The sequence below is a fragment of the Lipophrys pholis genome, assembly GCF_963383615.2.
Source record: "Lipophrys pholis genome assembly, chromosome: 8".
Classification (NCBI taxonomy): Eukaryota; Metazoa; Chordata; class Actinopteri; order Blenniiformes; family Blenniidae; genus Lipophrys; species Lipophrys pholis.
Window position 1 is genome coordinate 14,307,340 of NC_137630.1, and position 15,867 is coordinate 14,323,206.

Consider the following 15,867-nt stretch of genomic DNA (forward strand, 5'->3'; position numbering starts at 1 on the left):
CACCTCAGACGTCTAGCTTACTTTACTGGCCTCGCCGTGCAGCCAGGAGTCTGCCTCCAGAGACAGAGCGCAGTCAGTTCCACCAGCAGCTCTGCTTCCAAGCTTATTCAATACATCAGGTGTAATAATCTGCAGAAGGGGCTCCGGCTGGGGCAGGGGATAGATAAAACTGATTAATGAACATTTCCATTTAGTGCTGGCCCGAGGAGCCACGAGACCCGAGGATTTTTTTTTTCTGCGTCTGTTCCAGCGTGGCTCTCGGTCTCACGGAGACCGAGAGCCACGCTGTTTATTTTTCTTTGGCCCGAAATCAAAAAAATTTATTGGTTTAATTTCCAACGTCGCAGAACCATTTAAAAACAAAGGCAGAAGCAAAGCCGGGGCCCCTGGAAGAACAAAGTACTGAGACAAAGTGTGCAAAGAATGACATCACTTCTTGGACACCGACTGCTGCATCGGGTTGGAGGCTGGATTCCTTTTAGGCCCGACCTCCCTCCGGTTTTTCCCCCCTCCTCTGGCAGCGTGCGGCTGTGTTTGCACAGCTTCAGCAGAGTTTATAAATATAAGGAAAATAGCAGACAAAACAAAAGTTTCAAACTTTATTTTTAGCAAAAAACATCGTCTCCCCGTCGTGGAGCGGTTTGACATATGCGACTAGATTTCTGACTTGATCCCGGATGGAGAACGCTGCATCATTACACAGTAGCTCAGGCAGCCAGGAAATACCAACCATTAATAAAATCCGATCCCCTCTCGTGAAGTGTAAAAGGGAAAATAAAACAAAAAGTAAAACATGAGAACTAAACTGCGAGTAGATTTATGGTCGTGTGTCCTCATTCAGAACAAAAATGGTCACATCTGAAAAAGTGAAATGGACGATGATGGAGCTCAGCGTGTTTGGGCCGTCAGTCGCGCTGTGAAACAGTCCAGACGGTTTGGTAACAGCTGATTAGACACTGATCCAGTTCCAGGCCAACAAGACCCAGGGCCCTCCGCTCCGCTCCGCCGTCAGACGGCCGGGTGTCGTCAAGTTCGCGCTCAGAATTTGAGGCTGAATCCTGGACCGACTGCAGACGCTCCTTGGTTGCTGGTTGTGAGGTGGAAGCCCGTGTCTTTCAGGTCGTCGTCACCCTGCAGGGGAAAACGCACACAGAGTAAAGTTCTGATCATAAAAAAAGGACAAAAGGGATTAACGTTGACCTGGTTCCGTTTTCAAAGCCACTAAACTGAATTTAATGATCATTTCTTATTGTTATTTCATCAAAGTATGCACAAAATGACATTAGCATTTATTAGTATTGTACATCATGGAATTCAAAGTCTTGCCCCGTAGTTGCATCATGAGCTTGACAACCCTGACAAAAAAAAAAAAAGAAAAGAAAAGACTAGAATAAACCACCAACAGGTCAGTTGTGGTCACTTGGTGTGTTAATACTTCCTTCGACTGAAAAAAACATCAGTGTTAGCCTTTAGCTTCTGGGTGAGCAGCGCCGCTGCTAAAAACATTAGGGACTAAAAGGTGCTCATCATGGAAAACACAAGGAGGAAATACGCCGACACAAAGCAGAAGCCCGCAGGTCTGTAATTCATTTAACACAGGCAGCGTTCGGAAAGCCTGGTAGCTGTATGTAATGGAGAAAGTGGAGTCCTGATGTATTTACCAGGTGACTGTAGCCCAGGCCTCCCTCGGGCGGACGGGGACTGGTGCCTCTCTTCACCCTCTGCTGCTCGCTCTTGGCCGGCCAGGTGGGAAACATGGAGGGGTCGATGGGCAGCGGCGTCTCTCTGAAGTACTCGTGCTTGAGGGCTTCGTCGGATAAGATCCTCTTGCTGGGGCAGTAGGTGAGGAATCTGGAAAGAAACACAGAAACACAGAATCGATGTAAACACCGGAGGAGATAAAGCATTGTAGCACAATTCATCTTCTATTCAGAGTTGGTTATTCTCTCTAGTCTTTCGCCGTTTTGATTACATTCTTTGCGGACACTTTTCTATGTACACCCAAATGTTTAAAGGACTCCAGAAAAGAAATATTACTACATTCTGTGGGACAATCTGGGCACAAGATGCAGCCCGGGCTGGACTGGCCGGACAGTGAGAGCGTGGAGCCTAAATTACACATGACAGGATCAACACAGTACAACAGGGAGCTCCTCAATTGTGATAATTGGCCTTCAAACTAACTCCATCTGATTGGACTCCTCCACTTGGAGAGGGTTAGTGTGGCAAATTAAAATCAGACTGGAAAGATTTCACCGAAAAAGAGTTTCTGCTTTTTATTGCGGACAAAGATTACCAAGTGAGATGAGACACGAGTTCTGTATGGAACCAACCGTGAAAATTAAAGGAGCAATCACGAGCTTGTGTCAGATTCATTGTTTTTGCTCAGGAATGTGAAGAATGTGTGCTCTTCCTCCACCTATGAGATTCCTCCTCTGGACCGTCGGGACCCAGCTGGTTCTTATTCCAGACAGACGTGCTCGTTTATGCCAGTGACAGAAATTAATTACTGAATCACAGATAGAACGGCTGCGGTCAGGAGCGTCAGACTTAAGTCAAACACTTTTGAAGCATGGAGTGAGGCAGGATCACAAATCGAAGGCGTGTAAAAGCCGTTTCTGCCTTTGGACTCGAAACGCCTCACACTTCAAACATTTTTCCAGCACGAGGGGGTGTGATGCATCAAGCAGCTCCTGCCGTGTTGATCTGCCAACTTAACACCTCCGTGCATCTTCGAACTTTCCAAACAGTGCTTCTTTTGAGCGCCGACTTGCTGAGGTCTGAATCCGTCCCGGGTTCAAAATGCTTCCAGAGTCTTCTGACAGCTGGAAGGCTTCAGCAGCGCTGGACGGACGCCAAGCTTCCACTGGAGTGTGCTCCCACCGGCAGCACACTGGACATGTTGTTACCATCCTCGGCAGCTGTGCGCTAACTGAGCCGCATGGTTTTGTCATTTACAGGTGTAGACAAACGCTCGGTGGGTGGGTGCAGATCTGAGGGGCGCGTCACTGCTGCTCGCAATTACCGCGGCAAACGCTGCCGGCGGGAGGAATGCGCAACTGCTCCGTGTGTGAAAAGGATTTTTTTCCGAATTGAATGTGTGTTATCTGAAACATTTTCCTGGAGTGGCGCGCATCGCCGTTCAAGGGACTGAGAGGTGGAACATGGGGATGGAGCGGTATTCCTGCTGGGATATGTTGATGAAGTACCAATCTGCTCTTGCTGTCATGTTTTAAGTCAGTTTGCCAGAAATACACTGTTTGAAAGTAATTCCGACTAGTATCGAGTATTTCCCCGAAAACGTCAACTTTCCCATAGAAAGCACCATGATTGTTGGCTAAAACTTACCTTTCTTTGATTTTCTGCATTTAATGAGGCTCCATTAAGACGGAGAACGCCCGCTTTGACACCCGCCATGAACAAATATGCTGGATTGCAGTCATTCTTAATTCTAATCTTGTTTCTGAGTGCTGCACTGTGAAGGGGCTCCAAGGATCCAAGTTGGACTAAAACATTAACAACAAACACACTAAGGTGATCGGTTGGGAGCGTATCTGTGATGTGTTGGACTCTTGAGGGTCTGTTTCAATTCATTCTAACTGTAATTTCAAAATTTGACGAGTGCAGGTTATTGGAGAAACACGTCTCGACTCTATGAACACTGAGGTGAACTATTTGAATGATTCTGATGAATACAACTGCCATTATCTTTCATTATTAATGGCGTTAGCTGAGAACATAATTTGCAGTGTAATGCAGGAGAACTTGATTATATTTCATTTTAGTTCATACAAACTAATTTGACCTTGAATGAACCAAACCAAGTGAAAGAATGGAACAATAATCTATGAAAAGTGACGATCAAAAGTTCATTGATAAAATAATCAGATATACCTTAATTACGCTGAATTTAAAAATGGCATAATATTAAAAATTACTTTTATTTCTTAACAAAATAAAGGGAAATGGCCCAAAAAAAACATGTATTCCATTGATGGCTCACATTTTCCCCTTGCATGAAAAAAAAGAAAAAAGATTGCATGATAGTGGGATTTTCTTAGCTCAAAACTTTCACTTCAGGGCAATGTTAAAAAAAAAAAAGAAGCCTGCAGGTTCTCAGGGTGTACAGTTTGGTAATCTGTATGGCTTTGATGATACTCCATCACTAGTGCATCACTGATCCCTCAGCTCAGGTCCCAACAGTACAAACCCTCAGTGACTAACCAAGTAGCAGCAGTTACTTCATCTGAAAAGTTCAAGGAAACACCTTTCGTCTGGGTGACCTGCAGGTCGGTGGTGGTCTACAGGTCTGCTCGTCACTACAGATGTGAGTTGTGAAGTGTCTGTGACAATCTTTAGGACTCTTACTTGTTCATGAGGTCAAAGCCTTGGTCTGACAGTAGCGCTCCAAAGCGTTTCCGCAGGTTGTTGTAGGGATACTCTGTGAAAGTCATCTTTTTCACAGCGGGCAGCTCATTGTAGCCGGGCCAGATCTTCTCGCTGGGCGACCCCAAGTCCTGCAGGCGATGCACAGACGTCAGCAAACACAATTTCAGTGCAAGGAAAAAATGCTTGGGATACATTCTCTACTTTGGCCCGTGTGCTCGTCGACCGCAGACAAGCGGTTGACCAATGCTAAATACGTTTAATACTTTAAATGATCTCTGGTAAGAGCTGTGACACGGGAGCAGTGAATGACATCAGTCTGCATGGCTGTTGTGCTTTATGTAGCTCATCCAGTCAAACACATTCAGCCAACTCTGGTGAGCCTCTCCGTTTCATAATAACTTCATCAGCTGGGTGGATGTCTGGAAAGAGCTCGCCCTTGTGGTTCATCTGCAGAACTGCAGCTTTACTGCTGTTATATAGTTACACAGACAGACACTCCACATGCGCCATTTGTCAACAAAGCAACTGTATAGTGATTGTTTAATGATCAAAATGAGGGGTATTTACCTTAAAGACCTTGTTAATTTGGTCAATTTCAGATTTTCCAGGGAAGAGAGGTTTCTGGGTGAGGAGCTCACCAAATATGCAGCCCACGGACCACATGTCCACGGCTGTGGAGTACTCCTGCGGTGAGAAGAACAAACACAGTGGCAGTCCGCAGAAACAGAGTAGACAGTCCTGCTGGCACATTTCTTCTCCAGTTTGTCTGCTGTGTGAAAGTGGATGTGCTCTGACTGGCTGCTGGGCCGCTGCCTCCTGGCTGCAGACAACACACACTCCAAAACTCAAACAACACTTTGCGGTATTCGGTATCTTACAAGCCAAATGCTTTGCAGATGTTGTCTTCTCATGAAATCTATCTCTGGGTAACACGATCAATAAAGATGATGTAACCGCCTCTTTGAAAGTACATCACCTTAAGTTTTTTTTTGTGGCTCAAGCAGCAGCAGAGGTATTTTATCTGGCGCTTGTGGTGTGGACAGGCGGCGTGAACTCACCTTGGCTCCGAGCAGCAGCTCGGGCGATCGGTACCACAGGGTCACCACAACAGGGGTGTAGGGTTTCAGGGGGGAGCCGTATTCCCGGGCCAAACCAAAGTCACCAATCTACAGCACAGCGGAGATAGAAATTGACCCCATGAGAGAGACGACTACATGTTATTTTTGGGCTCAGAAAACAGTAGCTCGGTGAGAAGTACATTCCTCTCCAGGTCCTAACATTATGATCTTCTGACCTTTCATACCAGAGGAAACCGAATTCAGGTCAGGCAATGTACACGTAAGTCACATCTGAATTTGAAGGATTACACAATAGAGCATGACTCATATCTCTACGCAGGACTTGTATAAAAGTGACACAAGCCAGATTTGTGAGCGTCTGGGTTATTTACACATGAACCCAGTCCTCCTCATAGTCTGCCAGAAGTTACGCTCTAATTGACTTCTAGTAAACATGTGTTTGTGTAACCGACTTCTGCTGTGAGCTGAGAGCATTCTGAAAAGAGATTCTAGTAATGTTGGATTTATACATTTTTAAGGAAATATTACCCAATCAAGAAGTTGCCTTTGTGTCAGTTGACCTTTAAAGAAATATATTTTAAATATGACTTCTTGTCTGTAATGATTCCCACTGGGGCTGAACGATTAATTGCATTTGCGATAATATCGCGATATGATAAAACGAGATTTTCTAATCGCAAGGGCTACAATTTGACTGCTCACCTGATCTGGTCACGTGAGGACTTGCGCGTCCTGCGCGTGTCATCTGCCCACCGTGCCCAATCGGGCTGGTAGTTTTTAGGGATGGAGCCGATCCGATCCGGGATCGGGTTCCGATATCAATGTAATTCACGGATCGGAAATTTCCGATCCAACCTGCGGAGATTTCCGATCCATGAAGCCTCATCTGTGCTTCCCTGCTGCTGCTCTGCTCGCTGGCTGCAAACTGTGGACTGGATTTCCTGAAGGGAGGCGGGTCTCAATGAGACGAGGAGGAATGAGTCAGGAAATCCATCCCACAGTTTGCAGACAGTGAGCAGGCTACGGAAGTAGCACTGTGCTATTAAACTTTTCATGACAACATGCTCACAACGCTCAAAACACCACAAAGCAAAACAGCAACGTGGATGTTTACAAAGCAGTTGCACAGCGAGGCGGTCGCTTTGTCAACAGACTTCACTGTTTTAAAACTCCAGCTCGCCGAGGAGAACGGCGCTGACCACGGTATCAAAACAATGATCAGCTCGCTCCTCCGCTGGAGCAGGCGATTCACACCTCCGTGAAGCTGCGTCCTACTCCACGCTAAACTCCCTGAAAACAGTCCCAATCATTTGTGCTGTGTTGGAGCTGGAAACACTGCTGCTTGTGCTGCGTTGCTAAATAATTTCCCCAGAAATTAATAATGTGATTCTGAGGTTTGAAAGATAGAACTAGTTTATTATGAGATGATGACGTCACGCAGACCCCCACATTGTCCAAATGGAACAAAAATAGTTTCTACTGCTTCCTTTTCTGTCCTTATACTAACCTCAAGTTTTCTTTTGAGAGAAGACATGCATACATTTGTACAATTCATACTTTACTGTAGAGAGGAGTTTATTACAGCCTCATTTAAAGTCAACAATAATGATAATAATAATAATATTAAAGCAAACAAAGCTCTGCTATCAGAATCGTATCGGCAGATATACAAATTTAAGTATCGGGATCGGATATGAAAAAACGTGTATCGGTTCATCCCTACGGCAGTGTAGATGAGCAAACCGCTCAAAATCCTTAATGTCCAGCCCTGCATTAGTATAGTGACCAAGCCTGGGTTTATGGCTTTGATAAGCACAATGGACAAACGGTTGGCTTGTTGTGGTGAACGCTTACAAGACTGCAAGTCACAGTACTTAGTAAGTTTACAACTGTAACTGAAGTAGAAGATAAATAAACTGTCTTTCATATTAACACATGCTTCATTTGACTTTATCTTAACATAAGCCTAGTCTATAAGAAAGAACAATTTATGTATAATAAATCTGATATTGTTAATTATAATACGGATTGATTTATTGCTTGTGTTTGTTGGAAAATACATGAGAAGGGGGCCTTGAAAAAAGAATCGCATAATAAATCGCAATATTGAGGGAAAAAAATAGCAATTAGATTATTTTCCCAAATCGTTCAGCCCTAATTCCCACCTTCTTATGTCAAACAGTTTGTTAACTTTCAGGCAGTCATGCTCCTTTAACAAAAAAAGCAGTACTGGTGTTTGTCTTTAGTGTTAACCCTTTAAAAACGAGGGATCTCCAGTTTTTGGGCAGACAGAAAGCCTTAGCTTAAAAAAAGCATAAAAATGCACCAATCACATTTAAACATTGACTTAAGTTTTCCTTATCCTGTCAACCCACTGGCCACATCTCTGATGCGCTGCTGCTTCAAGTCACCCAAACCAATTCTACAACAAACGACAGCAGACTCTATAGATCAGGAGAATACGAGGGCATATCCTTTTGGAGCACAAGTCTAACAAATGTCTTGATTCCAAAGGGTTAAAAGGTCATTGAGCTGAAATATGATTCTTAAACGGACATCTCAGGAAGTGATGTAGCCAAATTAGCTCAGTTCAGAAGTCATTAGGGTCGTAATAAAAAGGTTTCTGCCTCATGACAGTGGTCAATAGTGTTGCCACGACAACAGCTAACCAGACAAGTTAGTCCACACATCAGTGAAGTGTACCTTGAGGATCCCCTTGTGACTGAGCAGCAGGTTGGATGTTTTCAAGTCGCGGTGGAGGATCCAGTTGTCGTGGAGATGTCGAACGCCTAGGAGCAGCTGAATCATCAACGTCTTCACCTCGCCTGGAAGAGACAAGTCGAGAAGACGCTGCTTTGAAAGAACTTGTGTAACGGGGAGAATGACAGTCAGTCCACCAACTGGATTACCTGGCAGGAAGGGCTGCTTCATGGTTTCCATCAGACTTTTCAGGTCATGTTCCACGTAGTTCATCACGATGTAGATCTTGTCCATGTTGCTCCCAACAACGATTTCCTGATATTGGGGGGGAGGAAGTATATTCGATAATGTATATTAATAGCGATATCTAAATGAAAAGATCAGAAATACAGCTGAGAAATATCTTGACCAAATTAATTGCGATTAAATGTATCACAATTAAATGGCGAAACTGGAGCCACCAATATACAATATGTGGATCGAGAAAGTCTGGGAAGTCTTCTAATGGAACCACTAACATATTCTTTAAGGCTACACAAAGAAGCTTTTATTGAAAGATGGGAGACCAAATTTGCCGCCATTACCGCGGACCCCTCTGCTGGACACACTGTGATACTCAAACAGATCTGACCACCTCGCTGACCCCCCCCCCCCCCCCTTCCATTTATTTTGTTTATACTCATTCTTTTAGCTTTCTTCTTTTATTCTTTCTTCAGACCTGTTGTTATTCAGTAATACTTGTTTTAGACATAGCTGGACGAATTGTGAATAATGTGCTTGTTAGGTGCCTTAATGAATGTGTACTTTGTAAAACTCTAAATCAAAACTAAGTTATGAAAAAAAAAAAAAAAAAGAAAAAGATTAGAAATGCTCTTACCCTGACGGTGACAATGTTTGGATGCTGAGCTTTCAGGATTGTGTTAATTTCACGTAAAGATGTGATGGGAAAACCTTCTTTCTCCTTCTCCATCTTTAGCCTTTTCAGGGCAACAATCTCATCTGCAAGCACGACGATGTATTTACCGTTTTATCTTTAAAAGCTTTGAAAGCACAGCTGGAAAAGTTTGTTTTCATACCCGTCTTTTTGTCCTTGGCTCTGTACACCACGCCGTAGGTTCCCTCCTCTATTCGGTTCAGACACTGAAATTCCTCAACGCTCCGGCAACCCTGCTCACAAAACGAACGAGTCAAGCGCCTGGTGAAGTTTACCCCAAATAAATGCATCATTTCTAGAAGAGGTGGAGACGCGTGGGCACTGACCTGTAAGGCGGGCAGATATTTAGGCAGCTCCTTCTTCAGCTCCACGGGCGAGATTGGGGGCGACTCGGGGATGTAGTTCTCTTCGGGAGTGGGGGACCGAGAATGCGTTTGAGACAGAGGGGTGGGGTCACCGTCTCCCGTTTCTTCATCCTCCTCCTCCTCTTCGTCTTCGGTGTCGTCGACACTTTCCTCCGAGTCGTGGTCAAAACGGGACTCTGGCACTGTGAAGTCAGTTTGACATTGGTAAGAGGTTTTTTTGATGAATGGATGTAGAATGTGGGCTCTTTACTGCGTGCAAAGCAAACGTTCCTGCTCTACCTTCAAACAGATTCACACATCAATTTTTTATTCTTCGTCAAATGTTGGTATTAAAAGTCCATCTAACATGATCCTTCGCCTACCTGCAGGTATGTGATTCCCATTCTCTCTCTCCTCTTCAAAGTCCTCTTCTGACTGCTCTTCCTCACTCACGTCCTCTGAGAGGGAGAAAGACCGTATTTAACCGGGGATGCTGCGTCGGCGTCCGTGTCAGAGTCACACTGGTAGAAACACTTTACCTGCACTCTGCCCAGACCTCCCCGAGCCAGAAACAGACTCCTCATCTTCCTCTTCCTCTCCCTCGCTCTGGCTGCTGGACTCCTCTTCGTTGTCATCCTCGTCCTCCTCGTCTTCAGAGCCCGATTCTGAGGCTAAACAAGAGGCCAAAAAATGCGAGAAGCTTTTAGAACAATTGACAGAAACCGGTATACCTCATGGTTATTGTTCAAACTAATCCAGAATCAGTTAAATAAGTGGTTATACTCATTTATATCCCCCTTTGACCAGAAATGAATATTAATGAGCTTCCTAATAGAGTATATTAAAAGCAGTAATGGAGTCTGCTTGTCAATGTGTCTAATGATCCCTGGACATGACACTAAACGTACTTTGTTATTCTCAAAGGTGTGCAAACAATTTATGTAAAGGTCAATCGATCTATATCCTTCATTTAAACAGACAGACGCCAGTTAAAACCTCTTCTCCCAGAGTGACCAGAGCAAAACAGCAACATAATGCCATAGTTACAACATGACAGGAAGACAAAAGTGACATTACGCAGCAGAACAAAAGCCCATGAAACTCAGAGAGGAAGCAGTGGAGACCCTCTTTATCTCTCTTAAAGTATCCTGACATCACAGGCAAGAGTCACTGAGGTTACCACATTAACTACAGATATGTATATGAATAATCCCTAAATAGATTTATTCTTATTATACAGACTCATCATTAAAAGTTAGGTTAGGGAGAAGTCAGTAAACACATTTCAATTTCTTTCAGTTCAAATTCATAGAAGAAAAATCCCCATAATCCTCGACTTGAAATGAGAATTTCAATTTGAAAAGAGCATGGTCTGCGACTCATCTGCATTTAATACCATTATAACCTGAGTAAGAAAGGGCTGAACTGCATCAAAGGCAGACTGTATTAAATCAAAACATGTTGAGATCAAAGATGAAAAACCGCAAATAGCCATTTGGCAGCGTCTAAATGGGACACAACTTCAGAAAAATCCTCACAAACAGTTCTTCATCCCTTGCCCTCCACGCTGCTCCAAACATATGTAGTCAAGATCAACTATAACTTGGACGGTTTCGAATGCAGAGAACAAAAAAAACAACAATAAAGTGTGAATTCTTCCTTACTGACATCAATCATTCTACACAGTTAAGCTCCATCAGCTGATTGTTGAAAGTGTAGATCATATAACTCGTTACCCATTGAAGACTCTGCCGTGCTGGTCTTTCTCTCACTGTCGCTGATATCCTGGAGGTCTGCAAGCAGGTCTTTGATTTCCGGTTTGTCCTCTTTTAATGCTGCGGATGAAATGCAGAGTGAATCACACACAAACTCGTCAGGAGGAAATCCTGAAGCGAGACGGTGCTGAATCAGCAACCTACAATCCTTAAAGAGACAGCGTGTTAAATTGCAAAAGATGAGCTCACTTGTGCTTTTTCGAGGTTCACTGTGATCACCGCGCTCCCGAGGGAGGCGGGTGGGACTTCGGCTGCGGTGACTTTGTTTCAGCTTGTCATCGTACTCTTCTGGTTGCTTCCGATGAAGAGGCGGAACTTTTGTTGGGGGGGGGGGGACAAAAAAAAAAAAAGAGGCCTTGTGAGTTGGATAAAACACAAGATGGATAAATGTGACACTGAACCTGGATGGTTTTCAAATTCAGAGAATACCTTTGACATTTTGGAAAGAGTAATTGTTTTCTATTCCTCATTCCCCAAAATGGACACCGAGCTTAAAAGCATATTTTTCAGACAGGTGGGTACGTGGCTCTTTGTAAAAGGAAAAAAAACAACAAAAGAACGAAGCCACGAGGGACGCAGAAAATGTTGCTCGCTGACCTTCTCGCCGAGATCCTCTGTCTTTACGACGATCTTCAGCTCTTCTCTCGCGATCTTTGAGCTCTCGCTGCTCTTTCTGCTGTTCGCGCAGCTTTCGGTCCCTTTCACGCTGGCGCTCCAGCTGCTCTAGCCGGTCCCTGTGGTCCAAAAAAAACCCAGGAGAGTCCACTCGAGGTCTGTTCAGATAATCAAAAGTCCAATCTCATCACTTGACTCACAAGTTACTCCAACATTCATTCATGTTTTACACTCAGTTTCTGTCTGTATCGTTGACATTGCATTTCTTTCTTCAAATACATTGGTGATCCAATATCATTTAACACAAAAAAAATGAATCAAAAGGTGGATAATACTGAATACCAGTAACAAACCAACTGTTGCCAATAACAAAATACACTCAGAGGCCACACCACTGCCATTTGGATAGGAGAGTCAGAATTTGGCATAATAACATTTGGCTTTGTATCGGCAGCTCAGCCTGCTGCTATTAGTCTGATGATGTGAGAGACATTTTCTCGGCTCGGTTAGATCCCAACTCAGCGTCACTAAAGCAGAAAAGAAGATCTTATAGCAACTGCTCAAACCTGACACATGTAGTCAGGACATTTCTCAAATGAAGCGGGAGTCAGTGAAACATCTTTTTGTGAAAACAGGGTGCAAGAAAAGGTTCAAGATGGTTTTAAAAATGCATCGCTCAGCATATAAGCAGTTTGCTGAAATACGCAGTGGTGCACGTTTGCTCTACGGTGGTATTTGATCATTTTTCCGTACATGTGGGAGTAGATCAATGGAAGATTCAACAGTGTTTGTGCAACACTTCTACATTAAAGTGTATTTTCACTACACCATCATCTGGCTCACATATGGAGACACGTTCTCTCTTTCTTTTTTTAAATACATCTGTTTACGGCGTACTGTTCATACTGCATGTTTGGTGGGTTGGGTTACATTTCTGTGTTTGGCAACGTTGTTGTCTGAACAAATCATTTCCAGAGACAAAAATGCAAAATATGAAATGCTGGGAAGTCTAACGGACTGATCAAATGCGCTGAACGGAGGCTGAATGAGCACTTAACTGGCCTATTTAAATCCAAGTCAAAACTCCCGATGAAAGACCAAATTCTCAAGATCTGTAGAATCAAACTGTCTTCCCAATGAGATAATGTCAGTGTATGAATGGAGCTGAAACGCGTCCATCAAAGAAGAAAGACGTCACAAGCTTCTCCAATAATTGTATCCCAAAAAATATAGAAAGTTGTCTTTTTCAAATAATGAATACATAGTTTTGGTACAAGTTGTGATTGCTGACTGTGTAGAGCCTTCATATCAAGACTTTCAATTTCACAAGAAATTGACATATCATCATGGAAGTCGGTGGGCTTTAGGATTGATCAGATAGGGAGAGCACGTAGGGTGCCGATTGAACGATTTAATGAATCGTTGATATTTCAGGTATTTGCAGCCTGAGATGTTTGCGGTCCAGTATCGGGTCCAATACTGCAGGGAGCATTCATACTTAGAAAAAGGTCCCTGAAACAAATCGAGTATCACACAACGGCGTGCATACTGTAGGCTCTACGATCGCTGCAGGAGCACGTAGCGTCGACGCAGAGGCTGTGCGGAGGTGGTTTGCGGCAATGCGTAGTCTTGGTGTATAGCGTAAGAATTAGGCTTAACGACATCTAATAAGTACTCGCATCGGTACCCAATATCGGGTCCAATATTGGTCCTTTAAAAAAGTGGTATCGGTGCATCCATAATTATAAATCCCTCTGAAAGGAGAGGTTTACAATTCTTGATTAACTTCAGCTGAACACCGGGAATCAGTCAGTAGACTGTCACTATTCACATCAAGACAGGACACACCAAGGGAGACTGTTAAAAGCAGTGCATGAATTAGGCTATTTTACTTAGTAACTCGTCACTTTTGTTTGTTATTGTAGTAATATATGCCTCCAGTATTTGGAGCACTGTGTAATAATAGAAAATGGAAGCAATAACTGTCAGTGTAAGACTGTCATGTCAATAGAAAAAAATAAATAAATAAATCTTACAGGCCTTTTCACTACATGCTAGAACTACTAAAGGCAGTTTAATTGGTAACCAAATCCATATCCCAAATGATGTGGCCAGTGAGTGTATGACTATTTAACATCTCCATCATTGAACTTGTGCTTGTCTGAGGCTGATTCTCACCTCTCTCTGCGGGAGTGCGCTCTGGCCTGTTCTCTCCTTTTCTGTCTCTCCCAGTCTCTCCGCGCTTTGTCTTCTTCCCACTGACGCTTCCTGCGCTCGCTCTCTCTCTCTTTTTCTTTGTCTTTGGGTCGCACATGTTTACCTGCTGGAGAGTTTGAAGAGTCCATGACAAATTCTGGCAATTTCATAAAGAATCACTCAAGAGATTTACAGTCATGTTGCGGATTCCCATACCTCCCTCAGCTGAGTGGCTACGATGGCGTCGTTTATCTTTTCTCTTCTCTTCCTTTCTGTGGTGAGATTTGTCCTTCCTCGCAATTTGCTGAGGAGGCTTTATTGCAAGAGATTCATCTTCCTCTCCTCTGGTGAAAACGTAAAGAAAATATTGTGAGAGGAGAAGCTATAAGGACGACTATTACAAGAACATCTTTTTTTCTTTTTAAACACAAAAATATCCTTTCATGTTGGATTTCCAAGTACCTGTCTTCAGTAGAATCTTCCCGTGTGTAAGGGGAATTACGAATTGTTATTTCCATCCTTTGGTCCTGTAATTCTCCTTCCTCAGGAGTGTCTCGTTTGGCTTCCCGATCATCCGCCTGTGGAACAAGGCCCTGGGAGAACTAAAGTCAGACAGAGTGTAAACTGATGACACATGAATAAACAGTCGTGCTAAAGGTTTAGATGGGAGTTGCTTCTGGGGTATTTCAAGAATTTGCTAACTTATGAGATTACATGACAAGTTTGTGCATTATATTTCTCTTAGTAACATTGGGGGGGGGGGTCAGATAAGACAATATAATGGTGTATAGCAGCATTTAATTAACTTTTATAGAAATTGAGTCATACATTTATCCCCAGTTGTGGAAATAGACTGCAAATAAATTGTGCAGTCTGTAAATTTCACACCTTTCTCTCTACTAATCGTATCTTGAAAATACTAACATGAAAGCAAAAGCATGCATAAATCGATGTATGTACATATACTTTACATTTTTCTGACGCTTGGGCTCTATTTTCTCTTCCAGTTCTCTTCTTCGTTTTTTCTCAAGTAGGATTTCGTCGAGAGTTTTAACTTTCCAGGTCTCCTTTTCGTCCCCCATCAGCGGCCACTCTCCACCGACTGCTCCATCACATGAACACACAGAACATACATTTTATCGTGGAATTTCGGGCTGGTATTTAACGAAATAACGACAGAAGAGACAAAAATAACAGCTAGTGACGTTTAGCTTCAGGAGGCAAACGCGGCTAAGCTAGGCCGGATATATTTAAACATATCACAACAAACATTAAAGCTTCTGTAACTACCGATGGGTCGCTTGTAATGATTCTGTCCACCCAACAAAACCAAAGAAGGAATAAGTGTTTCTTCTAACTCCGCTCCGTTATGAGAAAAATAACAAACTCGATGCTAACGTGTTAGCAAGCAGACGTTAGCTAGCGCCATATAGCATGCCCGATTGATTGCAAACAACTTCCGCCACTAAACAGATAATTCTAACACTATTCAAATAAATTTATTACACGTTTTAAATAGGGAACGCATAGCAGTGTCTATTTATGAAACTAAAGGCCCAGATGAGAAGAAAATGAAATAATTCATCGCGTCGTGAAAACGATGGACAAACCTGAAATGTGTGCAGCGGTTTTATGGCACGGCGGAAGTGTAACGTTGGAAAACCTCCGATGGGAAACACTGACTAATATAATTTGTATAATATAGTATCAACATACTGTATATCCGGATTTAAAGTTGGATTACCTGCAAAATTCGTAGTTATCATAAAGTCATTCCACATCACGATGATAGTGGACCACCCCAGGATGCCGTTCAGATAATATTAAGGAATTCT

The 15,867-nt window shown here is 43.2% G+C and overlaps 1 protein-coding gene across 3 annotated transcripts; it reads right to left on the reverse strand.

The window, feature by feature from the left end:
* Positions 1-586: 586 nt before the first annotated feature.
* Positions 587-15,676, reverse strand: cdk11b (cyclin dependent kinase 11B). 3 transcript variants are annotated; one of them, XM_080468506.1, is made up of 20 exons: positions 15,643-15,676; positions 15,004-15,134; positions 14,495-14,634; positions 14,249-14,376; positions 14,015-14,156; positions 11,819-11,955; positions 11,411-11,536; positions 11,183-11,281; positions 9,986-10,117; positions 9,830-9,904; positions 9,429-9,649; positions 9,245-9,335; positions 9,046-9,167; positions 8,378-8,483; positions 8,172-8,293; positions 5,448-5,555; positions 4,957-5,073; positions 4,369-4,517; positions 1,662-1,851; positions 587-1,131 (listed from the first exon to the last, which is right to left on the reverse strand). In XM_080468506.1, exons 2-20 carry the CDS (start codon positions 15,112-15,114, stop codon positions 1,039-1,041), a joined length of 2,409 nt encoding a protein of 802 aa, XP_080324632.1. In that variant the 5' UTR covers positions 15,115-15,134; positions 15,643-15,676; the 3' UTR covers positions 587-1,038. The 3 variants fall into 3 exon arrangements, with proteins under 3 accessions (XP_080324632.1, XP_080324631.1, XP_080324630.1); XM_080468505.1 differs by having other exon boundaries at positions 14,015-14,159; XM_080468504.1 differs by having other exon boundaries at positions 11,819-11,994; positions 14,015-14,159.
* Positions 15,677-15,867: the final 191 nt, after the last annotated feature.

Bases quoted from the DNA above. Each gene is read 5' to 3' on its own strand.
- cdk11b (XM_080468504.1), bottom strand. From the start codon at position 15,114: ATGGGGGACGAAAAGGAGACCTGGAAAGTTAAAACTCTCGACGAAATC. The intron at 11,537-11,818 runs GTCAGCGAGCAA...CCCCAACAAAAG, and splicing joins CAGAGGATCTCGGCGAGAAG to TTCCGCCTCTTCATCGGAAG. The intron at 9,336-9,428 runs GTCAGTGCCCAC...TTTTGTGAGCAG, and splicing joins AATATCTGCCCGCCTTACAG to GGTTGCCGGAGCGTTGAGGA.